The sequence below is a fragment of the Physella acuta genome, unplaced genomic scaffold, assembly GCF_028476545.2.
Source record: "Physella acuta isolate Inbredline_101_S28 unplaced genomic scaffold, ASM2847654v3 ptg000663l, whole genome shotgun sequence".
Taxonomy (NCBI): domain Eukaryota; kingdom Metazoa; phylum Mollusca; class Gastropoda; family Physidae; genus Physella; species Physella acuta.
In genome coordinates, this window is record NW_026732182.1 from 126463 (window position 1) to 144967 (window position 18505).

Consider the following 18505-nt stretch of genomic DNA (forward strand, 5'->3'; position numbering starts at 1 on the left):
ATAACCTCACCATCCATTATCTCATCATTCATTATCTCACCATCCATTATCTCATCATTCATTATCTCACCATCCATTATCTCACCATCCATTACCTCACCATGCACTATCTCATCATTCATTACCTCACCATCAAATACCTCACCATCTACCTTAGCTGTTACCTCTTCACAAGCAACCTAAACTCACCGATTACCTCATCACATCCCTTCTATTATTTATTAAATAACTCACCTATTATCCTTGTGTACGACCTTTAACTTTCAATATACATCAGCTGTTACCTTCGTACACATACCTCATGTACACCTGTACCTTCACATACCCCATTGTTAGCCTTCTCCACCTCACCATATCTCACCAGAACTTCATACCTCACCATATCTCACTAGAACTAGCAACCTCACCATATCTCACCAGAACTACATACCTCACAATATCTCACCAGAACTACATACCTCATCATATCTCACCTGAACTACTTACCTCACCATATCTCACAAGAACTACATACCTCACCATATCTCATCAGAACTACATACCTCACCATATCTCACCAGCACTACCTCACCACAACTCACCAGAGCTACATACCTCACCATATCTCACCAGAGCTACATACCTCACCATATCTCACCAGAACTACATACCTCACCATTATCTCACCAGAACTAAGTACCTCATCATATCTCACCAGAACATTATACCTCACTATATCTCACCAGAACTACATACCTTATCATATCTCACCAGAACTACATGCCTCACCATATCTCACCAGAACTACATGCCTCACCATATCTCACCAGAACTACATACCTCACCATATCTCACCAGAACTACATGCCTCACCATATCTCACCAGAACTACATACCTCACCATATATCACCAGAACTACATACCTCACCATATCTCACCAAAACTACATACCTCACCATATCTCACCAGAACTACATACCTCACCATATCTCACCATAACTACATACCTCACCATATCTCACCAGAACTACATACCTCGCCACATCTCACCAGAACTACATACCTCACCATATCTCACCAGAACAACACACCTCACCATATCTCACCAAAACTACATACCTCACCATATCTCACCAGAACTACATACCTCACCATATCTCACCATAACTACATACCTCACCATATCTCACCAGAACTACATACCTCACCGTATCTCACCAGAACAACACACCTCACCATATCTCACCAGAACTACATACCTCACCATATCTCACCAGAACTACATACCTCACCATATCTCACCAGAACTACATACCTTACCGTATCTCACCAGAACAACACACCTCACCATATCTCACCAGAACTACATACCTCACCATACACCCCCATACATCCCGTCAGCAGAATTCATTATGTTCCTCACTGCCTACCTCATCATAAATACCTCACCACACAATCACCTAATCTACCATTCACCTTGTGTCACCACTCACCTTTACCTCCCCCACCCCTTCATTTATTTCCCCTTATCTCACCGCTTACTTTTCACCCTAGCATGTACCTCACTTCCAACCCTCGCTGTTCCACCTTCCAACTGCTCACCCTTGACCTTCCTGACCCTCAATGAGAACTTTACCTCATCATTCTGACTGTCTTCGTGTATTCAGATGAGAGGAACGAAATTCTTCCTCCATTGAGAACCACCCAGTCAGCACACATATATTGGCCCAATATTGGCTAAACATTGGTTACCAATATTGGCTACATCTTGGTGCAACATTGGCTTAACCTTGGCCAAACATTGGTAGTGAAACTCGGCATGATGTTGGCGCAATGTTGGCACAATATTGGCTATATCCCGGCTACATATTGGCCCAACATTGGCTAGATCTTGGCCAAATATTGGCTATATCTTGGCCCAATATTGGCTATATCCCGGCTACATATTGGCCCAACATTGGCTATATCTTGGCCAAATATTGGCTATATCTTGGCCCAATATTGGCTACATCTTGGCAGAATAATGGCAATATCTTGGCCCAATAATGGCTATATCTTGGCCCAATAATGGCTATATCTTGGCTATACCTTGGCTCATTGTGTATTTTATCCTGGCTACATCTTGGCCCAATATTTGCTATATCTTGGCCCAATAATGGCTATATTTTGGCTGTACCTTGGCTCAACCTTTTTTTATATCCTGGCCTAAAATAGGCTCAAATTATGATTTTTTACATACAAAAAGCTCCATTCTCATATCAGTCATAATATTTACAAAGTTAATTTCAAAATGTGAAAGAAACTTTAATCAAAATGTAATAAAGCAGCAATACATTCACAAAAAACTGTTCATCTATTAAAATATGTATTATACAATTCATTCAAATGTAAGAAAACTATAACTATATTATAAAGTACTGATAGAAAATGAATATGTAAATAGTAGTCTAGTAGCTTTCATGTTGACTTTTAATTTTATACAAACAAATTAAAAACAAATATACAAAAATGTTCATATAATGTAACAGCTGTTAAGTACAGTTTAAATTAAACTAATGTAAAAACTTAATTTACTGTACAAGAATACAGAAGCTGTCATGTACTATGGTAAGTAAAAATAACATTCAAACAAAATAGGCCTACTTAATTTATACATTTAAATAACAGGGGTAATAGTATTTGTTAAAAAATTTCAGCATTTTCACAGATTTACAATGTAGTAAACACTATCACTAAGGCATTTATGTTATTTTGAATAAACTTGTACTTCTATTAAAAAAATGATTTTTTTAAAAATACCATTAATGAAGGTAAGCAATTTTGTTTTACTTGGGATTGGGGGGGGGGGGGGGCTGATGCTTAAAATAATCACTCAGCCTCTTTATGATTATGTAGCTGTTTGTTGGGGCCCTCTCTTCTTTTTCTCCCCCCTGCACGGTCACCAGACATGGCAAGCCATTCACTTGTCCCCTTTTCCAGTTCTTTTATAGTAGAATTTTTAAAAGATCTTAGTATAGAATCTGAAAAAAAATAGTAAAACTTATCAGCATCTTGCCTTGTCAATTCTTCTGTCCATATATCTGTCATTTACCTCATCTTTGTCTTTCTGTATAGGCAGACAGCTCTAGATATATACAAATAGGCCTATATAATTTTAAGTTATTGGAAGCAAAGAAGCCATTTTCATTTTACCAAAAATTGTCATCTTGAGGTTCCGGAGGTCATTGAATTTCAGTTTTCCTTTTTTGCCTTCAAATGAGTAAAGAGTCGACAATTGAGGACATATTAATTCTTTTAAAACCCTGAACAGACCATGTCGAGCATTTTTACCTCCATAGTTGCTGAGGTAAAGACTCTGTTGAACAAAAAGTATTCAGTTAATACAAAGTATTGAAAGAAATATAATACACTCTAGTTTCTAATTTAACAGTAATTTTGTTATAACATTGCTTACCATCCTCTTCTGTACTGCAGTGTCATTCAGACAACTATCCAGGCTGACCATTTGCTCCACTGTCTCTAAAGGAAAGGTGTACCCTTCTGGCAAGCTCTGGATAGTTTCTGGCATATCCTCCCCCATACCATTTAACTTAGCCTCAAGCCTATCCACTTTTCTATGCAGGCGCCGGATTTCTTCAAGCAGCTCTGCGTTGTTTTCCATAATCTTTTTAAAAAATGGCATCAGCTGATCTGTACTTTGCTGGGTGACTAGAAAATAAATAGTTTATGTCAAATCTTTACTAAATTTTTTTACAAACAAAAGCAAGAATGCTAACAAAGTAATGATTTATTTTTAAAAAATACAATACACTTACAGCCAGAAAAACTAGGGGACGCTGAAAACTGTGCATATGATACAGGGGGTTTTGGAACAGCTTTGGAAGCTTCAGGTAGTTGTGGCAAATATTTTATGGAAGGTATAGGTGACCTTGACCTCCGCCTCACCCCGACTCTGCACTGCTTCTTCCTGGCAGGTGATGATTCTGATGATTCAGAATCATCATTGGGACTCCTAATGCAAAATTTTTATTTTCATTATTTATACAAACATAACAAACTTAAATGAGGCTATATATTTAGATCAAGATCTAAATTAGAGATTGTAATATATACCATCTAATTGTTGGCCGTGACTGCCGATGTGGCTCTGATCCTGAGCTCTCAACATCACTCTTATCTAGAGCCTTTCTCTCGAGTGATTTTATTTTTTCATAGGAAACTGTAATGTGATAAAAATGTCTAAATGTTATAATAAAACATTAAAAAACAATAATATAATTGTATTATAATAAGTATATGTTACTTTTAATATTTAAAATTTTTAATATAAGTAATTGTTGGTAATTTAAAAATATATTAATTCTTACCATTGCTGTGCAGAATTTTCTCATATGTAAAAATCTGCCAGCTCTCACATGGCTGCTTGGCATTGCGCACCCATGCATCTCCAGCAGTTGGTGTGCTTGGCCAGTAACATTGGTTTTTGCCAGGCAGCAGCCACACATCTGGCACCACCATCACCATCCTTACATTGTCCTCAACAGTTTCCAGAAGGTGGTACATTCTTTAACTTTAATACAGACTTAAATACATAAACTATACTAATTGCAACAAATATGAATACACAGTATTTACATAAAAATTAAAGCCTTAAATGGATTAGATAAAACAAATTCTAATATTTTTGTTCTTTGTGATTCAGAGGAAGCAGCACATATCTCTTTTTGTATGGTAAGAGAACACATTTCTGTTCAATTTTTGATACATTGAATGTCTCTAATTTACCTGAAAGATTTGACACCTCAAAAATGCTCAATTTTGAGGACAATAATGGATATTGAAAAAAATCATAACATGTTAGAAATCGCTCAACAACAAGTACTGGTTCAGAAGACAAATCCATAATGAGAATGTTTCTAAGCAAAAAGAAAGTGTCTTCAATTTTAACACAGTTGTCTCCATTATCTATGGAAAAAAAGATACCTTTAAAATTAATTTGAGCAAATTGATCACATCTAACTCCATTTGGCAATGGCCCAAGACAATGTTTTTTTTTTGGAAAAGGATAAGGCTTGTCAGTTACAAAATCTTGAGATGAAAATAATCCTTTATCTGAGACTGCTCTTTCCGATAACCTCTTGACAACTTGTTCTAATGGTGTCTGTGGTTTACGAACAAGTTTCTTCAACATACCCAAAAAATTTTCGAATGGAAAAGCACTGAAAGAATCTAGTGGTCCAAAATTCTTAACATCTGCTGCCAAATGTGTGAGCCCATGCACATTATAAACCAGAAATTCTTTACCATAAAGTTCTTTAGCTTCTTCTACAAACATACACAACAGTTCATGTGCATAATCAACATGACTGTAACATAAAGTAGGACTAGTAAGGCAATAAATACCAACAAAGAATAAAAGGTAATGACTATAATGTACTTTGTCTATATTTCCTTTCAATGCAACTATACCACTGTATAACAAAAACTGCCTAAACTCTGTAGCTTTCCACCTTTCTATATCATGCAGAGAACGGCATTTTCTAGAGAATTCACGTGGAATATATTCTTTGAAGAGTAGTAGACGGTTTGATATCTGCTGGACAGCTTGATTTCCTATTCTAAGGCCTTTTGAAACTGGACTCTTAAGCCAGAGTAAAAGAATTCTTCTTGTAACCCCTAAGCACACTAAATGCATGTAATCTAAAGGAAACTGAGTGACCATGCCAACTGACAAACTAGTCAAGGGAGATAATCCATGAAATTGATGATTTTCATCTTCAATTAAATCGAAAGCTTCATCTGAACGTAATGTTGCATTTATTTCAGGAAAGATGACTTTTTCAGCCCACTCCCCTTTTTGACAACATTTATCACAGCCCCAGTAACCTGAATGCCCTTTTGTTTTCTTAACAAAAGACCGCGCTGGAGCATCACATATAAAACAAGATATACACAGTTTAATAGGAAAAATAGAATCTTCGTTGTCTTCAAATCTGAGTGAAGTGGCACCTTTCTCGAGTACTTGCATTTCATTCACAAAATCCGTTAAATATTCTTCAATGCTAACTGGTTTGCTACCTCCATAATACAAACCAATAAGGAATGGATCAGATTCAAATGGTTTACAAATTCTTCCAAGAATTGGCCAAAATTGACTGCATGAGGATTTAAATAAAGGCAAACCATCAAAATTAATTTGCAAATGGATAACTGGAGTCTCATTTGGATGAGAATGTAGAAATTTAAATAAATGTTTCGATTTTGTTAAGCAATTTTCAATTCCAAAATGGTAGTATGCACCACCTGTAATAGCTTTAACATTTATTTTTCTAGGAGTTTTCAGCAAAGTTCTTGAATCCTTTGGTAATGAAGGGTGGTAGGTGCACAATAAGCACAGTAAGGCACTAAGTGCATCATTTTTTATTTGAAAATCAATAGCCCACTTTCTGACTTCCTCTTGTAAATTATTTTCATAGTTGTCTTCTGGCGATGAGTCTGCATCTGTCTCACAATCTACATCCGACAGAATATCATTTAAATCTGTATAATCATAATTGCTAGTATTATCATACATGTGTTGCTCAGCGCCAGTCTGTTGATGGTGAGCTTCGTTTCTAACTTCTGAATAACATGCTTGGTGACCAGTTACTGTGACTGGTGTTGATGAATAATTTACACTGTCAAACTCATTGAGAATAGGCTTCTGATTACTACTTTTATCAATAGGCCTATCATACTCATAATCATAATTCCTGGGCCTGCCTCTGACAGAAACGTCATGTACTGCCCTTATACAGTCAGCTAAATCATTACTAACCCTTTTTCGGGTAGCTCTCCAAATAGAACTTTTAGATGGTTCTTTCGTTGAAAACATATTTATTATTTAAAACAATCACCTAGACTGTTACTGTAATGCCTAACTATGTAAATAGACTTCCTCTTATTTAATGACAGAAAGTGTTTTCTACACCGCAATATGAATTTATGTACATTATTCTCCTCACTGTTGAAAAAAAAGTCAATAATTGGTGCAATACCTGTTGATGCGACAAGCTCACCTGTTGTCGGATAATCTGTTATCAATAAAAATTGACGATGTTACCTGTTGATTAAGTGGTTTTAAGTCCTTGAAAGGATTATTAACAGAATCCAAACGTCGGTAGATTAAGCGATGATAAAGACGAGGTCTTAGTGCCGCTGGCTTGATACAACAAAGGCTCTGTTGTTGAGGAAAATGGCGAGCGAAGAATGGCAAGCAAAGACCAGCGGGATGCTGGCTTGATAACAATAGAAAGGAATGTGGACATAGAATTTAGGCCGAGATGCGATGGACCAGCGTGACGCTGGACGGGTAGCCACGCACACAATTTTAAAAATATTAAACAAAATGTTTAAAACACGCAACATAGATTGTAGTTAAATCTAATTTTAAACTGAAGTATTATATTTGATTTTTTAACGTATTTCATGGAACATATATTAAGTTTAACAAACCTATTTAAATCAAAATTGCTGCAGTAAATACATAAATCATTGTAATCTTGGCAAGCCAGGGTAAAAACGGTTAAATATCAAGGTATCAAGGGAAGCTATTCAAAACAAAGGTATGCAAGCACGTACAAATCTTGGCCGTATCCTGGCATAAGCATGGCGGGACCTTGGCCAATTTATCGCCAAGATAGCGATATTGGGCCAACCTTGGAACGACATTGGGTTAATAAATTGTGTTAGCTGGGCATACCCCCCACCCCATTTTCACCGTATTTATAAAGAGGAAGATTCAACCTCCCCTACCACCAGTGGTACTAAGAGGGAAATTCTTGTTATTGAGAACACACCCCCCCTCCTCTCCCGCCGTTATTGGTGCCTGGAGTATATTTCCTCCTCCAACCAATTAGCACCCCCCCCCCCCCCATCTCTACTCACCCCGCCCCTCTACTTCCTCATTAATACAGAGAGCGAAATATTCTTCGAGCGTACCCCCATCCCTCCCCATGTCTGTTTTCTAAACGGTACCCCGTCCGGCCTCAAACCCTCTTATCCTGCTCCCTTACTCCCCAAATACCAGACGGTACCCCCCTCTGTTTTCTAGACGCTACACCGTCCGTCTACATACCCCCCTCCCCCGACTCCTGGGGTTACAAAAAATAATTATTTGACCGTAAGCGTTGGTTTCACGGTATAGCTGTCCCCACAGTACTGGAAACAGTGCAGCCAGGCCGCACATAAAAACCAAATTTTTATAATTACATATTTTGATAACACCACACGGGACTTAGAGAATTTTCAGAAACGATAAAATACAAGATTTTGCTTATGAATTACCTCAGTGAGTCCACCCAGCTCTAAAAAAATACCCGGCTCTAGTTTAATGGAATGGAGGTGCACTATCACAGTGCTGACAATAAATCCATAAAAAACCACAGATTTAAAAAGTCTTCTTATATACAATAATATATGTATTTTACAAAATGACTGCGCGGTAGATTCAAAACTACAGCGCGGCCGCGCAACCGCGCAGCTTAGAGGGAACATCCCCCCCCCCAACCCCTCGTCACACACCGTCACAAAATTCCGACCCCCTCTGCCCTACGAGTGTGACGTTGTTTACGAACGACCCCAAAGTGTTTTCGCACGTTTATGAGTACATTTTATCCGGAGTGTCAGACAAAATTAAAAACAAACATAATTAATTTTTCATCACTGATTGAAAGCCCCGTTCCCCCACCCCACGCTAAAGATCTGTAACTTTATTTGCTCCTGTGTTTCTCGCCTTTCATGTTTTTAATTCAACCGGAAGCGGAAATTATAGAATCAACATTAGGCAGGAAGATTTCAGCAGGTATGGAGATGAGTTCAACCAATCGGATTCGTTGTTACTGAACAACGGCTAACCGCATTATTTACAGTAATTTGAGGGATGAAGAAGGCATCCGGAGTAGAGAGTTTGTTAAAACTTGGTTTAGAATTAATGGAAAATATATTTTTAAAATTCCAATCCTGTAACTATATTTAGACAGTAGATCTATAGATTCTTTACTGAATGCAGTTATTTTCTTTTTTTTTTATTAATGTAAGTCTATGTATTTGAATTAAACCAGAACAATTTTTGATGGGCACAAAACTGTGGCTACACCGGTTGATTAAAAATAAACCAGAGCAATTTTTGATGGGCACAGAGCTGTTCTACGCCGGTTGATCTGAAATGAACCTTAACAATAATGATAGGGGGATAGTCTTTATTATATTGGTTATACTCAATACTAGCAGATACACGCATTGTGGGTGTTGATGTAATTTTACAATGCATTTTCCATTTGTTGCATATCCATGTACATGCTTAACCCTATTCTTGCATACTTCCTTACGCCCGATTTCATTTTGCATGGTACACCACGCACCCAACTCCATTTTTAAAAAAAAATTCTACTTTGCCACAAACTCTTGTTTTACTTATCCTGTCATGCACGACCCTATTTTACATCGTTTATTTATATTTTTTTTTTAATACTTTTATTTGCAATAAAAACAAGTACATCAACATCAAATTTTTTAACATAATTTTGAGCACCAAATGAAAACGAAAGGTTTTGCAAATGTACATAATGAATATTTACATTTTTTTTTTTTTTTTGTGAATATTTACTTTTTTTTTTTTTTGCCTCAGACACGTAATTTATAGCGTCAGTTGTGTGTTCGCTTTAGTATTACAGTTTTCATCATCGGCTTGTGAGGACTGATACAGATTTACAATAGTGGTATTTCTTTCTTACTTGTGGCCTGCTATTATTCATTTAAGATGGTTTACTTATACATAGATCTAATACAAAACGTCTAAAACATCGTTTATAAATTCTATCTTTTAACTTTTAACTCGCCGATGTAATACATCGACTTTGTTTTACATTTCCTAAGAAAAAAAAGTACGATAAGAACCACAAAGTGCACCGGTTTACGCATATAAAATAAATTATTATTTTCAAAAAATTCAATCTTTTTAAAAACATTTTTTTCTGTCTGCGGGGCTAGAAATCTTCCTTCTAGCCTGATATGATATTTATAGTCCCACTAAATCTCCTCTTTCTTATTTAAACCTCAAAACATTTCTTTTAGAGCCAATTAACTCCCTTGCTGCTCCCGACTCCTGGAAATTAGCTTTGAAGTCGGGCGAATATCGCCTTGATGTTAGGCACCTTTTGTTATCAGAGGGCGAGGATGAAGGGGAGGGGGGGGGGGGGTTGGGTTGGGGGTCCGTTTTAAACCCATCCTCTTTCTTCCCCTCGACTTCAACAATATAGGCCAGGCAGCTCAATGATTGTATCTGTGCACGGAGTTATCTGCCCCTTAGTTGAGCGTGAAGAAAAAGGGAGGTGGATTGCAGCGTGTGGGTATAAACTGCACCAGAAGAAAGCAAAGGGGAGGTGGCGTAACGAGGGTTAGAGTTGGGTTTAAAAAAAAAAATTAAATCCGTGAGCATGATACTCACTGATACATGAGCTCTATAACAATAATGAGCACGGAATTTTGAGTTCGGTAAAAAGAGTGACAGAAATGAACATACACGTTCATATATACATACGCATTTTATATATAGAGAGAAAAATATTGACATATATATATATATATATATATATATATATATATATATATATATATATATATATATAGGCCTATATATATATATATATATATATATATATATATATATATATATATATATATATATATATATATATATATATATATATATATATATATATATAGGCCTATATATATGCGAGTGTAAGTGTATGCGTGTACTTTTTCTAATATTACTTGGTAGTATCAGTAAAATATTAATAATTCATGTTGAGTAAATCAGTATGGTTGCATTCATCACCATACGATGTGACATTTTGAGGTCCACCATGATATGATCCACCGTGATAAGATACATCGTAATGTGATCCACCATTATATGATCCACCACGATGTGATCCCCCATAATAAGATCCACCATAATCTGACCCACCTCATACCATCCACTGCCACCAATTCCACCAAAACCCCAGACCTGTGTCTTGTTCACGACCCCCGCCGCCCCTTCCCCTTTAGAAAAAAATCAATTTGCTTGCATGATCGATATTTTGTTTACTTTTCATTAAAGCATTGATTCTGCCCTAGACATTGATCTCTAGTATTGGAATGGCCTGGATAGAGGTCCTGCAAGTTTTGTAAAGGTTTGGAGGCCAGCAGGAATAGCCACCGTAGACGCCCAGTTGTGCCAAAGCATACTATATAAGGAGTTTGCATGCACAAACCATATAGCTTCCATTACCGTATACCCCTCGTGAGTATAGGACATTATCTGCCCGGCAATTACACTCACCACCCTACTGAACTTTCCCCTCCCCCTCAACATTACGCCCCGGAGTCATTACCCCCTTGTCAATCCCCCCCCCCCCCCAATCCCGAAGAATCCTAACCCTAATCCCAACATCAACGCTAACACCAACATCCAACCCTAACCCTGAATCTAGCGCTCTCCCTAACTGTGCGGGGGGTAATTGTCAGGGAGGTATTGCGTGGGGGGGGGGGTAAAGTTCGGAGGGAAGATGTCCGCAGGGTAATTGTCAGGGAGGGGAGTAATGTCCTGCTCTCGTACATCACTTTTTTTTGTCACTTTAAACATACATCATTTTAACCTTAGCCTTAGCATACCGTATTGCTAGTCAATGCTAGACTCACCTGCACACCGTGATAATCCCATATACACCATATCATCTTTTAATCTTCAACACTCATAGACTTCCCTTCATGAGGTAAAGCACCCCTTTCGGGCCTTAAGATCCATAGGGCTGATGAAGTTCATTACCCCCTTTGTGCTTTACCCTAATCGCCTTTACATTTTGTCGAAACCGTCCTCAACACACATATACACACTTCATTCAGCCCCCTCCCCCCATTAATAAGCTTACTCAAATACCACTTAACCGCTTACACATCCCATACCAACCCCTTCACATCCCATACCAACCCCTTCACATCCCATACCAACCCCTTCACATCCCATACCAACCCCTTCACATCCCATACCAACCCCTTTACATCCCATACCAACCCCTTCAAATATTTTGTCTCCCACCAATATCAATCCACACATTTGAACTCACACGTTAAACAACCACACGTCACCCACATACCTCCCACCACAGCCTCCACTTACCATTTAAGCACCCACATACAACCTTAACCCCCCCCCCCCCCCCCCCCCCCACCCGACCCACCTGTGCCGATCACGTGACCCCCATCCTTCATTATCTAATTGCAGCTCATCTGTAACGAAACCATTACGCATGCGTACCTCAACAACTCAACATTGATAAAGTCAGCCTCTCCCCCTACCCTATTATCACCCCACCCCCCACCCCATTTTTTCACATTCTGTCACGTGATTACCGGATTACAGAGATTAATCGCTGCTTGATCGACTCACGCGAGCACACGCGCGCACGTGACGCGTGTTGAGTACTCACTCATTAAACGCTGTGGCTGGTGGGGGACAGACGATGTTAGAACAAAGTGGCGACATGAGAATTCTCATCATTTGACACTCCATCATATCCACACACACACTCTACACCCCCACTCTACACCCACCCTTTACACCCTCCTTCCGCGTCCCCACTCCACGCCCCCAGTCTAAACCCCTATAACAAGTCCTTACACCCCCCACTATACACCCTCCCTCCTACACCCCCACTCCACGCCTCGCGTCTAAACCCCTACTACAGATCCTTACACCCCCACTCTACAACCTCCCTCCTACACCCCCACTCTGCGCCCCCACTCCACGCCCCCAGTCTAAATCCCTACTACAAGTTCTTACATCCCCCCCCCTCTACACCCTCCCTCCTACACAGTGGCGTAGCTACCGTAAAGCTAGCGTAAGCAAGGCATAGGGGCCCAAGGCAAATAGGGGCCCTTTTTCGAAAGTTTGAGGGGGGGGGGTGCAAAGCGAAAGTCTGGGGGGGGGTGCAAATCGAAAGATTGTCCCCGGTCGAAGGGAAGGGTCGCTAAGCTTCTGAGGGGCCCACTAACACTTTTTGCATAGGGGCCCAAAAATCCTAGCTACGCCACTTCTCCTACACCCCCACTCCACGCCTCTAGTCTAAACCCCTACTACAGATACTTACACCCCCACTATACAGCTCAACTTAACACCTCCTTTCTACACCCTCCCCCTACACCCCCACTCTATTCCACACATCATCTCCATACCACTATTCCACACCCTATACTCCAACTCCACACCTCCAGCCTTCAACTCAACATCTCAAACCTCACTCTACTCCACATCCCAATTCCAGACACACGTGAGCCCACCTAATTCTAACGGGTACCTGACTTCCGCCTACATGAATGTAATGGGTACATGACTCTACTCCACCCAGCTCTGATGGGTACCTGACTCTAGTCCACCCAGCTCTGATGGGTACCTGACTCTAGTCCACCCAGCTCTGATGGGTAGCTGACTCTAATCCACCCAGCTCTGATGGGTAGCTGACTCTAGTCCACCCAGCTCTGATGGGTACCTGACTCTAGTCCACCCAGCTCTGATGGGTAGCTGACTCTAATCCACCCAGCTCTGATGGGTACCTGACTCTAGTCCACCCAGCTCTGATGGGTAGCTGACTCTAATCCACCCAGCTCTGATGGGTACCTGACTCTAGTCCACCCAGCTCTGATGGTTACCTGACTCTAGTCCACCCAACTCTGATGGGTACCTGACTCTAGTCCACCTAGCTCTGATGGTTACCTGATTTTAGTCCACGCAGCTCTAAAGATGGGTACCTGCCTTGAGTCTAATACACTAAACTTACTGATCCCACTGATCATACTTCTGACCACACAATCACCCCATGTGCCATAGCAAAGGAAACAGATAAAATCTACTTTACCTGCTCCACGGACCATCATATCTGACAGAGGAGCAGTCACTCGCATTTCTCATTACATTTGTTACATTTTGTAATAAAATGCAGTCAATGTTTTGTTTTCTTAAATGTCCACAATTTAAAATACAATAACTTTTCATTTAATATCAGACGGGATATGGGGAATGTGAAGGTGGGGGTCGGGATGGTGAAAGGGGAGTTGTTTTGGGTTAAAGAGAATTTAAAATAGTTTTGACTCGTTTCATCGTCTGCAAAGTGTGCTGCCTCGTCACTCAACGTAGTCATGCGAGACATAAAACGCATTTCCGGTCCAACTCCCAGAATGCTTTTCCCCCTTGTATTTCCTCTCATCGATATCTGGCTACCCGACCCGATACCTTGGTACTCAGCACATCGATACCTTGTTACTCGGCATATCGATACCTTGCAATATACCACATCGATACCTTGTTACTCGGCACAACGATACATTGTTACTTGGCACGGCGATACCTAGCAACTCGGCAATTCGATACCTTGTTACTCAGCACAGCGATACCTTTTTACTAGGCATATCGATACCTTGCAATATACCACATCGATACCTTGTTACTCGGCACAACGATACATTGTTACTTGGCACGGCGATACTTAGCAACTAGTCACAACGATACCTTGTTACTCAGCATACACGATACATTGAGACTATACACAGCGATACCTTTTTACTCGGCATATCGATACCTTGCTACATACCACATCGATACTTTTCTGCTTAACACAGCGATACTTGGTGATTATATAGCATATCGATACCTGACCTTTCAATATATCGAAAAAAAAATTTGGGGCCTATCAAACACATGGATACAGGATCGCTGAGCACTCAACTAGACGATACCTAGTAATTTAGCTCAGGAAAAATCGATCGTTCAACACAGCGATATTCGGTCACCATGCTAAGCGGTATCGTTGGAAGAACAGACACTACAAGTTCAGACATACTTGAACTAATGTGACAGAAATACCTGGGGGTCTCATTACTACGATAGTCATTAAAAGCTCATTAGTAATCGATTAATGAACACATTGATGCTTTGTAAGTTTGCGGAGAAGAGTTGAAGGAATCAGACTAGAGATGATTAGCTAAATAATATTAAATAAATCTCATTAGGAGTGCCCGGTTAGTTCGGTCAGAAATACCATGCCAGTTAATCAAGTCATATATTTATACGAATCATTTTTATTTAGTCATTTACCTATTTTAATGTAAACTGGCCATTTTGCTATTTCAATGTAATCTTGTCATTTAGCTATTCCAGTGTAATCTAGTCATGTAGCTGTTTCAATGTATTTTAGTCATTTAGCTATTCCAATGTACTCTAATCCGCTCAGTGATATTTTTCTGCCAATGTTGACATTTTGTCCATGCTTGCTTTGAACCTGATATTTTGTCCATGTATACCATGGAGCTTTTTCTTTATCTGGACATTTAGTCTTTTTTTTTTAGCGCAATTTCCATTCTGGAGAATTGCGTTTATTAACTCGTCATTTCTGGGAATGGATGGATGAATGTATGGATGTGTGTCCGCAGCTTTAAGTCGTATCTCCTCCTCAACGAAGCAATATCGATGACTAGTTACAAAAACAATTATGTTAAGCAAGTTACGAGGATGAACATAGGCCAAAAAAATTCCGGGTTTCTTTCATGGATTTCCCGAAAAAGCCAAAAAAACCTCGAAAAAATTCAGTTTTTGGCCCATATCTCGGCAACCAGACCACTTAGCGACTTGAAACATGTACTAATCGATTCCTGCCATAATTTAGAACAATATTGCCGAAGAAAGTTTTCAAAAATATCCTTTCGTTCGGTCACAAAAAAATTTTTGAATTAATTAAAATTTGGACCGAATTAGTAGGCATGTTTTTCCAACCACACTACACGCGTCATCACGTTCAATAGCTGCGCCATCACGTTCAATGGCTGCGACATCACGTTCGGTAGCTAAGCGCGCAATGGTTTTTAGTCATGTTACTCTATTGTAAATAAAACATGTAAAATACTGAAAAAAAAAATTAATAAAAAACGTTTTAATAACTAACCAATGGTTTTACTAACCCTGCTCTTGATTTACGCTACGACAGAGCTATTTTTAGATAACATAAGGAAATTGCGCTAAAATTGTCACTAGACTTTTTTTAATTACTGTTTTTTTTTTTTTTTAAATTTGCCTTTTGTTCAAACTAAAATTCTGGAACTAACTCACAAGTTGTAGATTTGAGATGGACCAAGATTTGAGATGGACCAAGATACGTCACCTGTGAAGGAAGTTTCATCACTCAACTCTAACAGCTACAGGAAGGACAGACAGTTGAACTTATCAGCACAGTCTCCTGGCAGTCATTCACGTGTTTTCTAGAACAATCATACACAATCACAAAAGACGCCACAAAAATAAACACGCTTGCTCATTTTTAGTACGTTCAGTCTTGTCAAATACCATTTTTAAAAAAAAATATTTTTTTAAGTTTATTATCAGGGGCGTTACCAGAGCACTATCCCATCACAAACCATCTAAAGAGACGGCGTAGAGCGCTAGACTGCTAACCCGCGTATTTCCAGGTCCAATCCGGGTTCAAGTCAGTAGAACGTCCCTGAGTCCGTTTATCTCTCACGGGTACCTAAAGTACTTTTAGGGAAAGTAAAGGCGGCTGGGAATAGTGCTGACCACACCTTCCCTTCATATGCCGAGGTCAAGAAATAAATGATCTCTACTTCATCTGTCCAGCTCTAATGGGTACCTGACTCTAGAAAATTGGTAATTAGTAGGTCATTTTCGCACCTGCAAGAATTTGTTTTATTTCGTTTTACCCCCCCCCCCCCCCATGCATTTCACCTTTCTTCATCTTGAAAACTTCTGAGTCTAATCAGCTCTAATGGGTACCTGACTCATTTTCGGGAAAAGTAAATGTGGCTCGGCATAGTACTGACCACACCATCCTTTCATATGCCAAACGGACCGCCAGATAAAAAAAGAGACACTTCGCTTCTAGAAGAAATTAATGATATCAACAAGTCTACTCAATGTCATTCCTAATTAGTCAAGCCCAAATGGCCACATCTGTTTTCTAAAACCAACCATACCAGTATGATGTATTAAAATCTTTTTTTTTTTTTTAACTTTAAAATTTTAATAATTTTCTTTTACACTTTTATTATCAATTTTCTCTTTAAAAATATATCTATTCACACAAGTACACAACACTTTTCAACCATTCCATTTATTCGATACCACAACCGGATTGTAAAAAAAAAAATCATTATTCTCCCTGTTTACTTATCGCTTTCTTGTGAACGATATCGAATATTCGATTACCGCAGCAATCTTGTGAGCAGAGCGTATCGTTGTTTCCTACCCTGCTGGTCCGACTACTCACTGGTGCCGTTTATCTAGGGTCATTACCTGTGAAGGTATGATGGACGCCTCTATGACAGGTGTGGTACCTGTGCTGGTCTCAATACGGGGCAGGGGGGGGGGAAGTCTCAGACCGGTTCCTGCGCATCTTTTCTGCGCATTAAAGAAACAGTGTGCCAAGATGTCTTCCAATGTTTGTTTTTTAATGTCACTTTCATTCATCTAAACTTTTACATTTTTAAACGACAAAAACATGCAAAAACATAATGTTCTGCTTAAATTTCTTTTATAATTAATTTTTCAACTGCGTATTTAACTAAATACGTAACAAAAGTTGAGGTTGCTGTGTAAATTATCTTTCAGTATTTTTACTTATTATTGTTATAAACCATAATGATTTGAGAGTTTATAAATATGCTGCCGCAATAACACCATCCATATTGATAAACACCCAAAGTTTTATAATTTTCAACAATTAAGTCAAAATTATTTCTTAGAAAATTTTTGTGACTTTTTTCTGTGACATTTTTCCTGGCAAAAACTGTAACTTTTTTTTTCCTATGACTTTTTCTGTTCACCGTCCCCAACTCTCCACCCCCCCCCCCTCACCCCTCCCCACCATTTTCATTTTTTGTTTTCATAGTTATATCAAGATTAGGTACACAATTAGTCTTAAAACAACGCAATAGATGGTAAAATATGTTTTGTTTTGTTTTATTTCTTACTATTAATTTAATACATCAAATTTTCTTAATCTCACTCTCTCATGGTCATATATAAATTGTCTCGTTCAAAGAACCAGACAATATCTTTTAATTTTAGAGCAATAAACTCAGAAGAAATAACATCTAAGCAGTGTTTCTTCCAGACTTTTTTCTCCGGGGGGGGGGCACTTGAAATCTTCGGGGGGGCGGTAAACTTTCTTCGGGGGGCGGACACTGTTAAAAGTATATATTTTCTATATAAATTATATAAATTTCATTTCGTTCGGGGGGGGGGCGGTAAAAATTTTTCGGGGGGGCTTCGCCCCCCCCCCCCCCCCGAAGAGATGCCTGGAAGAAACTCTGCATCTAAGTATGTTCAAAATGCTTGAAATATTCAATCTTATATTAAATAACATTTTCTGTTTTAATCTGTTTTAAAATCCATGGGCTTTTTCCTTTATCTTCTTTCACTGTTGGACGGGATTTCCT

The 18505-nt window shown here is 39.0% G+C and overlaps 2 protein-coding genes across 2 annotated transcripts; both read right to left on the reverse strand.

Moving 5' to 3' along the window:
- Window positions 1–2840: 2840 nt before the first annotated feature.
- LOC131948868 (uncharacterized) lies at window positions 2841–4550 on the reverse strand. Its single transcript, XM_059310568.1, has 6 exons — window positions 4348–4550; window positions 4094–4199; window positions 3796–3992; window positions 3435–3688; window positions 3173–3335; window positions 2841–3000 (listed from the first exon to the last, which is right to left on the reverse strand). The coding sequence occupies exons 1-6, from the start codon at window positions 4541–4543 to the stop codon at window positions 2849–2851; spliced, it is 1068 nt and encodes a 355-aa protein (XP_059166551.1). The 5' UTR covers window positions 4544–4550; the 3' UTR covers window positions 2841–2848.
- A 316-nt stretch (window positions 4551–4866) lies between these two features.
- On the reverse strand, window positions 4867–6330 carry LOC131948870 (uncharacterized). The gene is made up of 2 exons (XM_059310569.1): window positions 5001–6330; window positions 4867–4896 (listed from the first exon to the last, which is right to left on the reverse strand). The coding sequence occupies exons 1-2, from the start codon at window positions 6006–6008 to the stop codon at window positions 4867–4869; spliced, it is 1038 nt and encodes a 345-aa protein (XP_059166552.1). The 5' UTR covers window positions 6009–6330.
- Between the last annotated feature and the right edge of the window lie 12175 nt (window positions 6331–18505).